Source organism: Leopardus geoffroyi, chromosome D1, assembly GCF_018350155.1.
Source record: "Leopardus geoffroyi isolate Oge1 chromosome D1, O.geoffroyi_Oge1_pat1.0, whole genome shotgun sequence".
NCBI classification, from domain to species: domain Eukaryota; kingdom Metazoa; phylum Chordata; class Mammalia; order Carnivora; family Felidae; genus Leopardus; species Leopardus geoffroyi.
Genome location: NC_059329.1, coordinates 85,065,063 through 85,080,725, shown reverse-complemented (window position 1 = coordinate 85,080,725; position 15,663 = coordinate 85,065,063). Strand labels below are relative to the sequence as shown.

The following is a 15,663-nucleotide window of genomic DNA, read 5'->3' as shown; positions in this document are numbered from 1 at the left end:
AGTGTAAGTCAATAAACCAAGAATCAGATAGACTCCCCTTGTAATTGAGGCTTCCCCATTTATGGTATCTCTGACCTTGGGGAAATTATTTAACCTCAGAAACCCAGTACTTCTCATCTGTAAAATGGGATTAATAGTACCACCTTATAGGAAGGAATAGAGGAGGTAATTTCCATAAACTGTTTGCCTGGCACAGTGACTGAGGCATGGTAAAATAGCACTCACTGGGTCAAAGAGAGTTGCCATTCTTTACATTATTGAGAGTTGGGAAGCGTGGAGCCTAGATCCGTTCCTGCTGCTGTCACTGGTCATGAGCAAGTCACTTAACCCTTCTGGATCTCAGACTTAATGGGAGTAATGACACTGAAATTTCTACCTACAAAATGAGGAGGAAGCCAGATTATGTATGAACCAGTCTTTTGGAAAAGTATGAAGGGATGTACCAATGTGCAAGTTAAAGATGAAGGGAACCGTGGGCAGAAGGGGCAAAGTAATGAACTTAAGTTTGAGTTGTAACTGGAACTTTCCCAGAGGAATTCGATTTAGAGAGAATGAATTGAGTTGTATTCAGTCGATGAAAAAAAGCTTGAACCCAGACCCCCAGCAGCTAGATTACCCTGATTTGTGCCCTCTCACCAAGAAGGGACCAGCTCTAAACTGGAAATTGTGGGAGGTCTTTATTGCATGTTTTCTCAAGTGAAGGCTGTATCTTTGGTCTTTAGGGAACTTCCTGGAAGGCCTGGCTGAGGTTTCCCTTTTCACTCAGAAACCCATTTCTTCAGCCTGGCAAGCTATGGAAGCATCAAGTGTAGGTGTGTGTGAACTTCTCCCTCCCTTCAGGACAAGTGCTTATAAAAATTATTTGTATGCTAAAGTGCCACCATTGCTCAGCAAGGTTTTGCTTTGGCAAACTCACATCAGAATTCCTGGCTATTTTCTGGGGCGCCTAGGTGGCTCAGTTGGTTGAGCGTCCAGCTTCAGCTCATGTCATGATCTCACGGTTCGTGGGTTCATGCCCCACGTCAGGCTCTGTGCCTGGACAGGCTCAAGGTCAGAGCCTGGAGCCTGCTTCTAATCCTGTGTTGCCCTCTCTCTCTGCCCCTCCCCAGCTTGCTCACGCATGGTGTCTCTCTCAAAAATAAATAAAATGTTAAAAATTTTTTTTAAAGAATTCCTGGGTATTCTCCCATCCCTCTGCAAGGTCATAGTGGGAATACTGCCCAACCATGGGTCCTGTAGCAAACAAACATTTAAGAGTCAGGACAAAAAGAAATGATAGTCTAGCCCTGCTGCTGCATTTATTGAAATGGGTTCATGATTCTCACCATGTTTCCTCACACAGCGACATGCTACAGCCTGGGTTGGGGAAAGACACTGTAATTTCTTTGGAATCAGAAGTTGATTTGTAGTTGGGGGTTACATATCTTTTCAGTGACTTTCTCAGGCTCCCATTCATCCTAGATTCCAATAGAAATCATGTTGTCTGTGCAGAACAGCGCCAGCCCCTATGCTAATCAAGTTTAATCCATCTGCCGGGACTGCTTTCCTGCAATGAGTATTTGGAGGCATTCCCTATTAAAATATTCGGTCTTCAGCATTGTCTTCTGCCTTGAAAGCAAATCTGAAGGCTTGATAGGGGCTACCGTCTTACTATTTTCATTATCATTATTATTGTTATTTTAAAGAGCTGTTGATTTGGGAGTGAGAAGGAGACTGGTTCAAACTTAACGTGTCCCCTTGGCCACCCCTCCCTAAAAGATGATTTAAAAACAGGCACTGAGCCAGAGAATTTTCAAGGCTAACTTTCTCACGTGGAAGAGAAAAATTATTGCAATGCCCTTTAGCTAAGTACACTCACTTCAGCCTTTATGGATGGCAGTGGTCACGTGTTCACCTCTTCACGAAGAAGAGAGCTTGAAACAATCACACAGCAAAACCTCTGGAGACTGGGGGCGGGATGATATCTGATAGTAGGACGCAGGGAGTACCTGTAACATTTTTGTGGTATTTTTTTTTTAAAGGAAAAGGCTTTTTGAGGAAGTTATTTTCCTGCCCAAACCTAAAGTATTTCTAACCTCCTTTTCATCTTACCCATCATTGCTCTAGCAGAAAGAGATAGCTGACATGCCTGAGTCTTAGCAGACCTGTGGGCCCTTTGCAGAGTGTGCAGGTCAGATAACAACAGGCCCTTTACAGTTCCTCATTCAAATGGGTGTATGCAGGACTGAAAAGGAGCAAACAGAATTATGCAAACATGGTGGATGAAGACTTTCTAGTAAACTTTTAGCAAATATTGACTCAGAACTGGGAATTAATTTGCAATTTATTCTCATCCAAAGTATCCAGGAAAGTCCCCGATTTGATAAAACAGGGTGATTTCATGTAGAAATGACATAGAATAAGGCACGGAAAGAAACAGGGTCTGGCCAAGGTAAGAACAGAGTGTAATTGGATTTGTGTGTTATTTTTACGGGTATATAAAAGACAGAATGAGAGAGAGAAAGGGAGACAGAGAGAGAAAAAAGAGAGGGGGAGAGTTTGTGCTGAATGAAAGCTGTTACAAAGTTGTCCTCTATAAAATGCGATCTTATACCCTTGTTCCTCATGGGTCCTTGAACCTGTGAGTAGTCATACCTGTAGTCATGATGATTTGGTCTCTGGATTTTGTGAAAATTGGTATCTTCATATTGCATTCCTACCTGGCTTTAGCTGTCTGTACACAACTGTGAAGTAGGGAGGTAGCAGCTTTAACAACTTTAGGAGAATTCAGGTCACCTTATAAATTTAGTGTCTACCTGGTAATTGCCTTCTTGTAAATTTGGCAGTCTCACTTACCTTCCCCACCCTCATACCTTTCAGTTTAAAAAAAAAAAAAAAAAACAAAAAAAAAAAACACTGTCCCTTTTATGTCAAATGACATTACTCTAGCTTTCTGCTTGGTGAACTCCTACTATCCCTTCAAGACCCGGATCAAATATACCCGCTTTGTGAAGACCTTCCCATCTCTAAATAGAACTAATTTCTTCAATATTTCTCAGAGAAGAATCTCAATAATGGTGGTTAACACTTATTGAGCACTTAATATGTGCCAGTCCCTTTATAAGCAATAGCTATTTAATCAGCATCATTCCCAGGTTACAGATGAGATTACTGAGGTTTATAGGAGGTCAGTAATATGCTTAGTAAAGCTAAGCACAGGCAGAACCGTGGTCCAAATCTAAGTCTTGCTGATGCTTTCCGTAACATAAACGACCCTTGAAGTGACCTCTTAATCTCTGTGTTCTCTCTTATTCTCCCTCCTCCCATCCCTTTTTAGGTATATAAAATTTATGGTCATACTGATTACAGTTTGGTATGTAATCCAAACAAAACTGTGAGATTCAAGATGGTAAAAATGGCATCTTCATAACCCCTGTTAAAGGATAATTTCTCAAAACCCTGATTCATACAGATATAAAATGAACACATTAAAATTTTGATTCAACTCACTAATAAATGAGGGTACCAAGAAATTTGTTGTAACAGGTTCACAGGAGAACCACAAATTTGTATGGAATAAAAGAACGTTGACATGAATTTACAAATGGATTCAAAACTAGAGGGGGAGTCGATTGAACTTCCACTGGGCAGAACTTATTTGCATCTGTAGATAAGAGTTATTTGCATTGCTTTCATTTATCTGCAAGTTAGGAAGTTATAAAATAGCCCAAAGGCTAAGGCATTTCTCCCTGTGGGATCAGATAATGCCTAGGGGCTTCGGCATTTCACTGGAAGGACGCTCATTCCAAAGTCACCTCTGAGAAGCAGTATTGCATAGCAAAGGGCTCATGATTTAGACAGGTTCCAAATCGAGAGTCCCAAGCTTAATGTGGGATCTTTAGTAAAATTTGGAGTATGCAAGAAAAGCACATGCATGTGTGTATACACATGCACACATATACATTATGCAGAGGTCTTGAGAGAATTGAATGTAATAATATAGGAAGTAATATAGAAATATAGGGAAAGCCTCTGGCATATAATAGATACTGCTAAATATTAGATATTAGTAATGTAGTGTGTAACATATAGTTGTTGCTTACTAACGTTTGTTCAGTGACAGAATCAGGAGTGGGCAAACTTCTATCTGTAAAGTTCCAGATCATAAATATTTGAGACTCCGCAAGCCATATGGCATGTGTCACAATTATGAAACTCTGCTGTTGTAGCATGAAAGTGGCCATAGATAATATTTAAGCAAATGAATGTAGCTGAGTTACAGTAAAACTTTCTTTATAGAAACATGCATTGGACTTTATTTTGCAAATGGACTGTAGCTTGCCGACCTGTGGACTAAATGAATAAAATGGCTCATTCAAAAGCTTGGGGTGGAGGAATAATCTCTAGTCCTACCTGTTGGTAGACCTTGCCAGCATCATTCAACAGAGAAATCTGGGCAGAGTTTGGCCAGTGGTAATTAGAAGTTACAACTCGATGAGGGTATTTCCCTTTGTTATTATTCAAAGTAAAGTGACCACTGGAATTACAGTCAGACATAGATTTGATTGTCTTTTCAGCCAGATACTAGCTGGGTGATCATGGTCAAGTCACCCACCTGATCTGTACCTTGTATACACCAACCTTGTGATAATCATGGGGAAATGTGAACTATAACGTACTCTACCAAGGTAGTAAGTATTCATGCCCAGAAGGGGAAAAGGTTCTCCTTGGGTTCTTCTGCTGTGTGGGAACTATGTAATTTTTATGGTTGAATTATGGACTAGCTATTTCAGAAAGGGATAAAGATGTAAGGTAAAATAGTTCATTTTATTACGAAACAAGCCCTAGAGTAGTATGTATTGAGTATGAAAATTATTGTATTGGATTAACTTTGAAAGGTTGTTAAATGTTGGCATCGTGTTAAGTAGCCTTACAAACAAGCATCTGTTTTGAAACGTACTAACAAGATGCCCCAAATGTAGCAAAAATGGCCTTTTTGCCTTAGGCATGACTGATTTTTTGAAAATCAATCAATCAACCCAACCCAAAGTTGGGAAAGAAAAAAATCACAGATCATTAAAACCCAACTGAACTGGCCACACACTTTAAAGAAGACCTATTATCCATGCAGATATGAAGCTACCTGCACTTCTGTTCAGCACAATTAACTAAACAATGAATCCATTAACAACCACTTGTGAGATGTTAAGCCTTGCTTTACATCTTTACAGCTTGGCTTTCCGGAGTTGGAAAGGTAGAGAAAGACAGTAGAATTTGTTTTTCTTTCGCAGAGTTTTAATTAAAAAGATCTTGTTTAGTCAATTAAACCCAACACCTCCTCAGGAGTATCTCCTCCAACATTTAAAAAATTAAATGCATGTGTTTTCGATGTCCCTTAAGGTTCTTTCTCCTGGACTGGGTCAGATGAAGTGTTTTCAGACCAGTATTTGAAAATGACCCACATTTTGTTCTGGAAGTTGTGATTGTAATTATTGATTAAAAAATAATCTGTGTGCTCCATTGTAGGACAATCTGCTCTTACATCTGGGTGTGTTGTGTTCTGTAAGAGAAGGTTGTGTAGCTGGGAGGATGGCAGAAGGACAGAGACACTGAGCAGTCTGCTTGGGGCGGAGCCACCTACTGGCCCTGTGCCTTTGCCAAATTGCTTCATCTTTCTGAGTCTCAGTTTCCTCTTTGTAAAATGGGAGAAAGATGGGGCCTACCTGCCACAAGGATTAAATGAAAACAGTCATGTGAAAGGCATTGTAGATGGCTTGTAGATGGCTACACTCTTGCGCTGTCCTCACATGGCTGAGAGAGACGTCATCTTTCTTCTATCTCTTTTTATGAGGCCACTAGTCCGATTCATGACCTAATTGTCTCCCAGATGCTCCATATACCTAGTACTACCACATCAGGGATTAGGGATTCAACATATGAATTTTAGGGGAGGACACAAAATTCAGTCCATAGCACCAGATCAATGATAAAAGTGTGGACAGGATGGAACCACAGGAGACTTAATAGTGTAGCAGATTGTGGTTCATTTGTGGCGACTTCTCTGACCCTCATTTGCAGTATGCTCATGATGGCTTCCATTTTAATATCATCGTCAGATTTCTACTGCTATTGTTTCATACCCTCTCCTTTCTATCTTTCCATCTTTCCATTCCCCTGCCCCCACGTCCTCTCACATCCTGCACAGAGCCTCAGTTTTCCTAAAAGCCTGCTTTCTTTGTGGCCCCCTGCACCTCTCAGTGGGTGAGGGAGGAGGATGTTTTCCATGGCCTTCAGGGCTGGTTCAGGCCCCACCACCTGTCTTTCTGTCCGTGATCTGGCTTCCAAGCCCAAAGCCTTTCAAACCTTCCACTGCTCACTGTCCCGGTGACTATTCCAGCCACCTCTCTTTACTCTGAGATCCCTACTCATGCTGAGTACTTCCACACTGTTCCTCCTGTTGCCTGGACAGCCCTTCCTTTCTGCCTGACTTTCTAAGTCTATGCTTGTTGTAATCCCAATTCAAGTTCCAGCTTCAGGCCACTCTTCTGCTTCTTTCTGAGCCGAAGATGGATTGTCCCGGGCATTTGAGATTGACATACTACCGTGTGTCCTTTGCCCACTGTAATGCCCTGTCCTTCATCCTAGCCCACAAGCAGTGCCAATCATTTTCTCCTTTACTCCACAGCACCTCATGCAGCCTTGATTATAACACCTTGCACACTGTTGTGAAAGTCACCTGTTTAAATGTTGTGAAATGACTCAATGAACAGAAACCAGGCATGCCAATAAGCGTTTGGTGAATAGATGAATGGAGGGACCAACTGCAGAATCCTTGAAGAAGCCATTCTTCTTGCTTCTTTGTTGTTCCCGAACCTATCATGCTACCTGGCACACAGGTAGATGCCTGAGAAATGGTTGTTCACCAAATGCCTGACTGAATGTGTGAAATAACGGACGCTCAGTTCAGTGTCACGTGCCTTCTTTTCTCAGATGCAAGGCCACTACCCAGAACTGTAAGCCGATTAACTTGGTTGGTAGGTTAGGGGAGAGGGAAACATTTAACTCTAGATAGTACATCTCCAGTGAGATATTTACGACCCAACAATATGCCAGCCAAGAGGCGTCAGTGGCTCAGACCATTGCTGGCCTGATGGGCATGAAAACACCTAGAATGGCACTGGTAGAAAGACCATGAATTCATATCAGATGCAGTGCTCAAAGAATTAAATCGTTTCCACTTAATATTCATTGAATGTCGGCACTGTACTTCTGTACCAGGAAAAAATAGACGAGACATACTTTGTGCAGTGGGCTTTGTTAGCTATAATTAGTCGGTGATAGAACAGTGTTGATACAGCAGTTCAGCAGTTAAAGGAAAGCAGTGCCCTTGCTACAAATGTGAATATATTTATACATCTGGTTCTGTTATGCTTACTTACTGTGTTTCAGCACCGTTACTGTTCCCGGGCATGATGGCTAAACTAGGAGAATTTCACCAGCTCATAGTTTCAGAGAAATGAGAACAGCCCCATTTCTGACGCAACTCAGTTAAATCACATACCCCTTAATTTTTGTTTTGTTGTGGTAACAGGAATTCTGGCTTTGTTCTCTTTTACACTAGATATCCCGGGAAGCCCCGTCTGCAGTCCTACATTGTGGTTTCGCTTCTCTTTCCATATAAAGCCCCGCTAATTCGGATTATATTTGGATGGGTCTGGACTGTGTTTATCTTTGCATTGTCTGGGAAAGCAGAGAAGAAAATTGCAGAGAGAAAGGACATGCTTAAGCTACTTAAGAGATTGAATTACTTCTGAAGCCTTAAATAGTGGCGTACAAACCTTGCAGCTAATCATGTGGGTGGGGGGGGGGGAGTTGTGGTGGTGGTGGTGGTCATTGGGTCTTGCCCCTCTTTTCACACTTGAGGAAGAGGCTACAAGAGAAGTGACTTGCCCAGGGTCACATGACTAAGTGATGACCAATGGGTAGAAGTGCAGGAGCTCCCAGACTCCACACACAGGGCTTTTTAAAAACAAACAAACAAAAAAGCCCCACAAAAAATGAGACTTATCTGTCAGCTAAAGTAGTCTGTTTAAAGAGACCTGTGTTAGGAAACATTGACAATCAGTTTGCTCATGTGACTTGATGTACCTGAGAATGAGGAATACTTTTAATTTCTATCAGTATTTAAAAAAAAATCAAGCTTTCCCCAATGTAGTGCAATAGGCAGATTTTTTTTTTTTTTTTTTTTGAGCTTTTAAGAGATTCAGTTTGACTGGATAAGTTAACATGAGAATTCAGGGGTCAATATACATGGCACTAAAACTTGGATGGTTTCAATAGTGAATTCTAATAATTTTGAGCAGACTCTCTAGATATGTATATATGTATATTATTTATTTATGTATTTACTTTTGAGAGACAGAGAGTGAGCCTGAGTGAGCAAGGGGTAGAGAGAGAGAGAGAAAGAATCCTAGGAGGTGCAGAGAGAGAAAGAGAGAGAGTGAGGAGCCCGGAGTGGAGCTCGAGTTCACACAAAGTGGGGCTCAAACTCACCTACCATGAGATCATGACCTGAACTGAAGTGTGTGCTTAATTGAGTGAGCCACCCAGGTGCCCCCAGACTCTCTGGATCTTAATGGTACCAGAGTTTAGGTGATTTGCTAGGATTTTGTAATTTTTATCTTTTTTTATTCTCCAAATGCCAGCGTCTCTCTAAGCTTCCACAATTAAGTGAATGGAAAGAGAAACTGGAACTTAAGAAATCTCAGTTCTAGTTGTTTAGAGTGGACAAACCTTTAAATTGTAGTAGTTCTCTATTTGTTTTAATGTGTAGTTGGAAAATAAAACCAGAATATCTAAGTTATGAGTTCATAAATGATATTGTTTAGGGCAGTACTTTAAAAAAATGTATATGAAGGGTAAAATGCATCATAGAAACTAAGTGGGGGCATACATGAGTAAGGCAGACCATGAAGAAGATATTCAAAGAAGTGTAACAGTGGATTGGACAATCTCCAAAGTCTTTTCCAATATAAAATTTTGTGATTCTAATAACTTACACTTGGTATTTATTGACTTATTTTGAATGTTTATTTTATTTTAGAGAGAGAGACAGAATGTGAGCAGGGAGGGGCAGAGAGAGAGAGGGAGATACAGAATCGGAGGCAGGCTCCAGGCTCTGAGCTGTCAGCCCAGAGCCCGCTGTGGGGTTCGAACTCATGAACGGGAGATCAAGACCTAAGCCGAAGTCGGACACTTAACCAACTGAGCCACCTCGGTGCCCCTACACCTGGTATTTAGATTTCATTGTTTTGCTGGCAGTTTTGCATATCTTTAGTGTTGGCTAAAGTGTATCAGGGTGGATGGTGTAACGTCTCACATATAACTTTAGCTTTCCTGCCACCTGAATTTTCTGGGCAAAAAATGAAAGCTTTAGTATCCCATTGGAAAACTTTAAAGATCGAGTCAGTGGAATGCATAAACAACATCTTCAAGTGGAATATGGGGATGGTAAATACATTTGATTCCCGTTAAAATGCTTTGTAAGGGTAATATTCTATTCTCACACTGAATTATAGGCTAATTGTGTACATAAGGCTTTTACTGCACACATGGTCTAAAGAAGAAATTCATGTCATAACAAATGACATGATAACAGCTTTTATGAAGATCTATCAATGGAGCTTACAACACTGTACGAATTTGTTATTGGGAAAAATAACAGATATTGTCGGAAAAGTATCCCATAGTGGAAGCAGTAATATTACCACATTTTTATGGGCAAAAAACTGTAATGTGTCAAGACTAACTAAATGAGAATGGTTTATTTGTTTGAATATGCAATGAGATATATAAACATTTGACAGTCAAGCTTCAAGAACAAGTGAGGCCTGGCACAAAAGTTGGAGACTGAATTAGAAAACGTTTTGACGATACCTCCTCTCAGAACGACCACCAGTGTGCCCAGCAGTGTTGTCTCTCCATCGCCACTAACGACACAGATCTTTGATACACAGCTCACTGGCCCATGAATTCACAGGCCCACGAATTCGGTCACTGCACAGGGAGGAGCTCAGATCAATCAGATCCTACTGAGGAGGAGGCCAGTAGGACTCTGAAGGTACCAGAAATCTTATCACACAAGGGAACATTGGAGAAACCAGGGCTCCTCAGTTAGAGTAGAGAAGATATTAGGGAGTTATGATACTTGTCCTCAAATATTTGAGGAACCATCAAAGGGAAAAGGGGACTGGATTCTTATTCTCTGGTATTTTATTTTATTTTATTTTATTTTATTTATTATTTCATTTTATAGAGAGGGGAGGGGGAAGGGCAGAGGAAGAGAGCGAGAGAATCTCAGGCAACCTCCAAGATCAGCTTTCAGCATGGAGCCTGATGCACGGCCTGATCCTACAACCCAGGATCATGAACTTAGCCAAAATCCAGAGTTGGATGCTCAACCGACTGAGCCACCCAGGCGCCCTTATTCCCTGGTATTTCAAACGCAGAAGACTGAGATTAAAGAAGAAAGTAACAGGAAGGAAATAAATGTGTTTATTGACTGTGGGGTATGTGCCAGGTGTTGTGTATGTGATCTCCTTTAGCTCAGGAAGTTCCTGTGTAGTAGCTGTTCCCTCCTTGTAACAGAAGACATGGAGGCCAGAGAAGCTAAAAGATGCTGCTGCTACGAATAGTAGCAAAAATATTAGTACTTCATAAAAAACAAAAACACAAAACCGTACCCACTTACTGAGTGTCTGCTGTGTGTCAGACTATTCTGAATGCTTTGAGTACATGATGCCTCTTTACCCTCACAGCAATCCTCTGGGACAGGTGCTATTTTTATAACTTTTGTTGGGGAGGAAACCGAGACAGGAGTTTAGCCCCTTGTTTGGTGTCACGCCATTCATAAATCTGTAGTGAGATTCAAAGCCAGACAGTCAAGCATGCTTCACTCGTGTCATTCTCCTTCTTTACTTCCTGAACATGTGCTATGTGCCAGACCCGGTACTTGACAATTTATATCCTCACAGCAACACAGCAGATTAGGCTGTTATTATTCCCATTTTACAGATGAGGGAAGAAAAAAAAAATGAAGCCCCAAAGAATGAAATGACTCGCCAGGAGCGAAGAACTCAGCCAACATTGTTAGTTTTCAGGCTCTGGGCCAAGTCTCTTAGGACCGGGCTCAGCTTTTTGTGCGCTTGCAGAGGTGCAGACCCTGGATGAGAAACTTTTTCGCCAAGTAGAAGTATCGAAAAACAAGAATAGGGGTCCTGGGGGGAGAGGAGGCAACCCAGGAGCTCTCCTTCTCTGAAAACCTTGGGAAGAAAACTTGTGTCAGTTAGGCAGGGCAGATGGTGTAGAAGGAATTCAAGCTTCGTATACAGCATTGAACCCAATGCCCGCTAAGGTTTTGTCTGGCTCTGGGATTTTGCGATGCTGTGTTTTCTTCTCATCTTCCCATGTCCTCTTGTTTTCCCCCGGGGTGCACTCAAATGTACGTGCAAGTCTCACTGTGATATTTGAATCTGGCTCTGGGGGTTAGATTGCCTTGGTAAGATACTCATGTGCTAGGCTACTTGACATGATGCCTTAGGGGAAATGTTCAATCATTTGAGAAGTCAGCAGCATAAACAGTAAGCAGTAAAAGTTAACTAAGAGGGAAAATGCAGTCTGAGGGTCTTCACACCATGTGAACAGGTAGATCTTCTAATGGTAGTCATGGTCTCCCTTAGATATACTTTTATAGTGAAAATATTTGATGGCCTTGACTTTTATTTTCAAAGCATTTACCAAATGCCCAATTTGGAAATAGTAGTGTCCCGAGGGTTGTCTCAACTTTAATTATATCTGCTGCAACTTGCCTACTCTACTAGACATCTTATTTTCAACTCAGAATGTCTTTGAGTGGAAATGTCTTCCTTCCTATGACCCCCCCCCCCCCCAGGTGATAGTTGTCATGTTATCTTTCAGCATGGCTCTGACATGCTGTGCTGTCTTGTCTCCTGAAACCATCTCTTGCCTTGTTTGGAATCCTGTGGGTAACAAAGGACATCAGTGTCTCTGGGTCAGAGGATGTATATAAATTTTGCATTTGCTTCTTTATACCTCCCCCTTCCCCAAGCCTCTCCCTTGAATCAATCCTCCATAACTGTCTTCAACGTCTACCTAATTCTCTTTGGTGATATCAAATTGGTGATATTGACGGGTGAGCCTTCTCTGCGCCTTCCTATGTACTTCTGATTCATTTTATTTCAGCTCAAAGCTAGGAAGACACATTTTCCCCCTTTTCCCTTTCTTGTCAATTCTATTGGACATTTGGATGTTTCTCTGGAGGAGGTGGGAAGGTGGGGAAGGAAGTGGAAGCCACTTAGAAATTGACAGGTGGTCCAATCACTAGGCTCAGAAGAAAGTTATTGCCTAATATAGAACTAAGATGGGAAACAGATTATGTACCATGTGTTGATTTGCTTCTTAACACTGAGAAGAAGTCATAGAATAGGGGCCTGCTCACAGTGAGGGGGTTATATCTGTACTACTTTCTGTTTAGTAAATTGAAAATGATAACTATAAGGTATGTCTGTCTGATAAATTCTGATGGATTAGTAAAGGATTTTGATGTAGTAGTTGTACCTGTAGCTTAGCTGAGTTATGGAAAAGAAGAAATAGGGACTGTGTCTATAGGTTAGCCTTAGGATGAGAACTGGAAAATAAAGATGTATTTATGTAGATACGTGTGTGTGTGTGTGTGTGTGTGTGTGTGTGTGTGTATACACACACACACACACACACACACATATATATATATTTGAATTTATTCATATATTTACAAGCCCAGTGGCTGATATTTATTTAATTTTCATCCAAATGTTGAAATGTGCGCGGTCCCGTTCCAGTGAGGATCTTAACGCTTGACGTGGGAAGAGAGTATTACCTATCACTTTAACTTTTCACTTGCATTCTGCTTCAGAGAACAGGCATACATTCTCCAGGGAAACTACTTGTAGAAGACAGGAGATATTGATGAGACTGGAACCGCTCAGACTGAGTGTAATAGAGTCTGTGTAATGGAAGGGAAGACACCAAACGTTTTTATATATATAAAAAAAGTCAACACTGCATATCATCAGAAGGGTTTCCGGGTTACTCATGAGATCTCAGTGGATTAGTGAATATTCTCTATGGTAATAGCATTATTAATTTCTAACCTTTACAGGAAAAATTCATTAATTTTTTGCAGAAGTTAAACTTTCTTTTTGGGTTTCCAATTAGACCCGCTGCATTAACCAGTTCACAATCCCCCACCCCCTTCTCTCTTCTTGCTTTTTTTCTTCCTTCTTTTCCTTCTTCTGTGACAAAGAGAAAATTATGTTAAAAGATTAACTATTAAAGAAACGCCACCAAGACTGTCCAGGTTGTGTATTGATGTCTTTATTCTCCTCACTAAAATTGCCATTGTTAAACCAGATCATTTCTTTTAAAAAAGGGGAAAAAAGAAAGAAAAATTAAACAAAGCCTGTAGAGGCAACACATATAGGGAATCTTGTGTTGAGCTTTCAGCGTGTTCCCTGCTGCATGTTAACGATCATGGGCGGGGCTGTGACATGAAATATTGTTCCTTATTTAATGTTTCACACTCTAATCTCCGCATTGCATATTTGCCTCTCTTGTGACCTTCTCTTTGCCTTTATAACTGCTTCTTTTCACCCATAATCCAAAATAAGTGTACATTCCTACAGAGAAATTAAAGGAAGCTGTCAGTGTAGAGTTAATATAGTTAAAGCATCCTTAACTCTGCTACAAACCCCTTAAATAATTAAAACTGTATGCTTGAAGAGCCAGATTTGCATTTCTTTTACCAAGTTTATTTAGCACACTTTGTTACACTCAATTAAATGAGACTGTTCTGTTTCATTTTCTTTGCTTCGGGTTGATCATTTTGCCTTTTGATTCTTATGCCCTAGTGTAATTTCACAGTGCTTAGGTCTCTAAAACTATACATATATTAATGTATATGTAGATCTATACACACCCATTAAAAGGCTTACTATTTGTACTGAATAGAATCTTTGCCCAAGGCATTGGGAGTCTTGCAAGTGATCTAAGGTATCACTGGGACTGCAGATAATTCATGGTGGTAAAGAAGGAGCTTGACAAAGTTCTTTCAACAGTCGATGTTTTTCTTTTCAGTCCTGCCATTTTTGACATCACCTTCTCTCCCCACGGTTTGATTTGTGAATCGCTTAGCAAAAACAAGAAGATACAGGTGTTGAATGGTTGTGGAAAGGAAATTAAATATAAGCACTATCTAGATCTTTCCACATCTCAGTTGGCAAAGCATGTGCTGAGTGTTCTCCCTAAATTAGTTCATTGCTTAAGTTATGCATGTTTAAGAAGGAATAAATGTAGTTATCCATTTCTTAATGAGGAGTGGGATGAATTGGAGCATGATGAGAGAAAATAGCATAATTTTGCTTCCCCAGTTGGGGTTCAATATCCCTAAACTTCACCATTCATCACTCTGCCAGTTTCCTGGGTTATTTCTGATCCTACATGTAAGATATCCTTTCCTTTTAATTCTCCTACCAGGTAAGTAAGCCTTTTTGAATTTGCTCAGTGGAGTTGTAGATGAGTGATGCTTTCTCCTTTGCACCCCAAAGTCTCCCTTGTTACAACGGGCCCTTCTGCCTTTGCATCAGTTTGTCTGGGCGTGTTCACGGATAACAATCGATATGTATGTGCAATGACAATTACAAGGGTTCTAATATATTTAACTGTTATGGGATCTGTTATGTCTACTTTAGGGTCGACCCCATCCCATATGACACTCCAAAACCAGCGGGCCACACGCGGTTTGTCTGCATCTCAGACACACACTCCAGAACAGATGGTATCCAGATGCCTTATGGGGACATCCTTCTCCACACAGGCGATTTCACCGAGCTGGGACTGCCCTCAGAGGTTAAGAAGTTTAATGACTGGTTAGGTAAGGAATGATTGCGTTCTGGCGCCCCCAATTAACCTTTCCCGTCCGAGTGTCACTCACTGCGTCCTAATTGAATTAGAGCACTTGGAAGCCAGCTCAGCCATTTCTCGTATGATATGCGGTGGTGTCTAGCTTTAATCCAATTCTGTTAATTAAAGATGAATTTTTAGATATTTAATTTTACTGTGCATCCTTTCAGTGCCTGGCCTCAGCGGCTCTGGGGCAAAGGGACGGAAAGCTTTGAAACCCATCTCATCTCACTCATGCTGCTTTAATGAGGGCATTCATTGGCACACATGAGACCTAGAATCATATTTTTAATTCATTGGCTCTGCAATCTTTCCCAGATATTATGAGCAAAGATGTACAGATGACCTACTAGTAAGAGAGCATTTCTAAGAAATGAAGGAGGATGTGAAAGTCCTTATATGAAGGGAGGGTCCAGTACTGCTTGGGAGCAACTTTCCCAAGGGAACTAGAGGGTGTCCTAAAACTCCTGAAAAGATAAGCTGTCCTGCTGTAAAGCTCCCCAAACTTGAAATCCTATATACACCGAGAAAAGGATAATGGCAACTTAGTGGCTCCTGTATGGGCACCCGCAGGTCGAGGTTATGGAAAAATATTGGCTCCTGGGTCAGGCAGTTGCCAAATATTAGCATTGCAAGGCAATCATGGAGTTATTCATAGCTAGATTA

General features: G+C 41.0%; 1 protein-coding gene across 5 annotated transcripts in view; it reads left to right on the top strand.

Moving 5' to 3' along the window:
* MPPED2 (metallophosphoesterase domain containing 2) overlaps positions 1–15,663 on the top strand; it is a 176,874-nt gene that overhangs the window by 33,800 nt on the left and 127,411 nt on the right. For all 5 annotated transcript variants that reach the window (XR_006714152.1, XM_045484842.1, XM_045484844.1 and 2 more), the window contains exon 3: positions 14,787–14,968. Coding sequence is in view for 4 of the 5 variants with exons in the window: in XM_045484842.1 (XP_045340798.1) it covers positions 14,787–14,968 (182 nt within the window). In the remaining variant the exon portion in view is untranslated. The remainder of the gene's footprint in view (positions 1–14,786; positions 14,969–15,663) is intronic.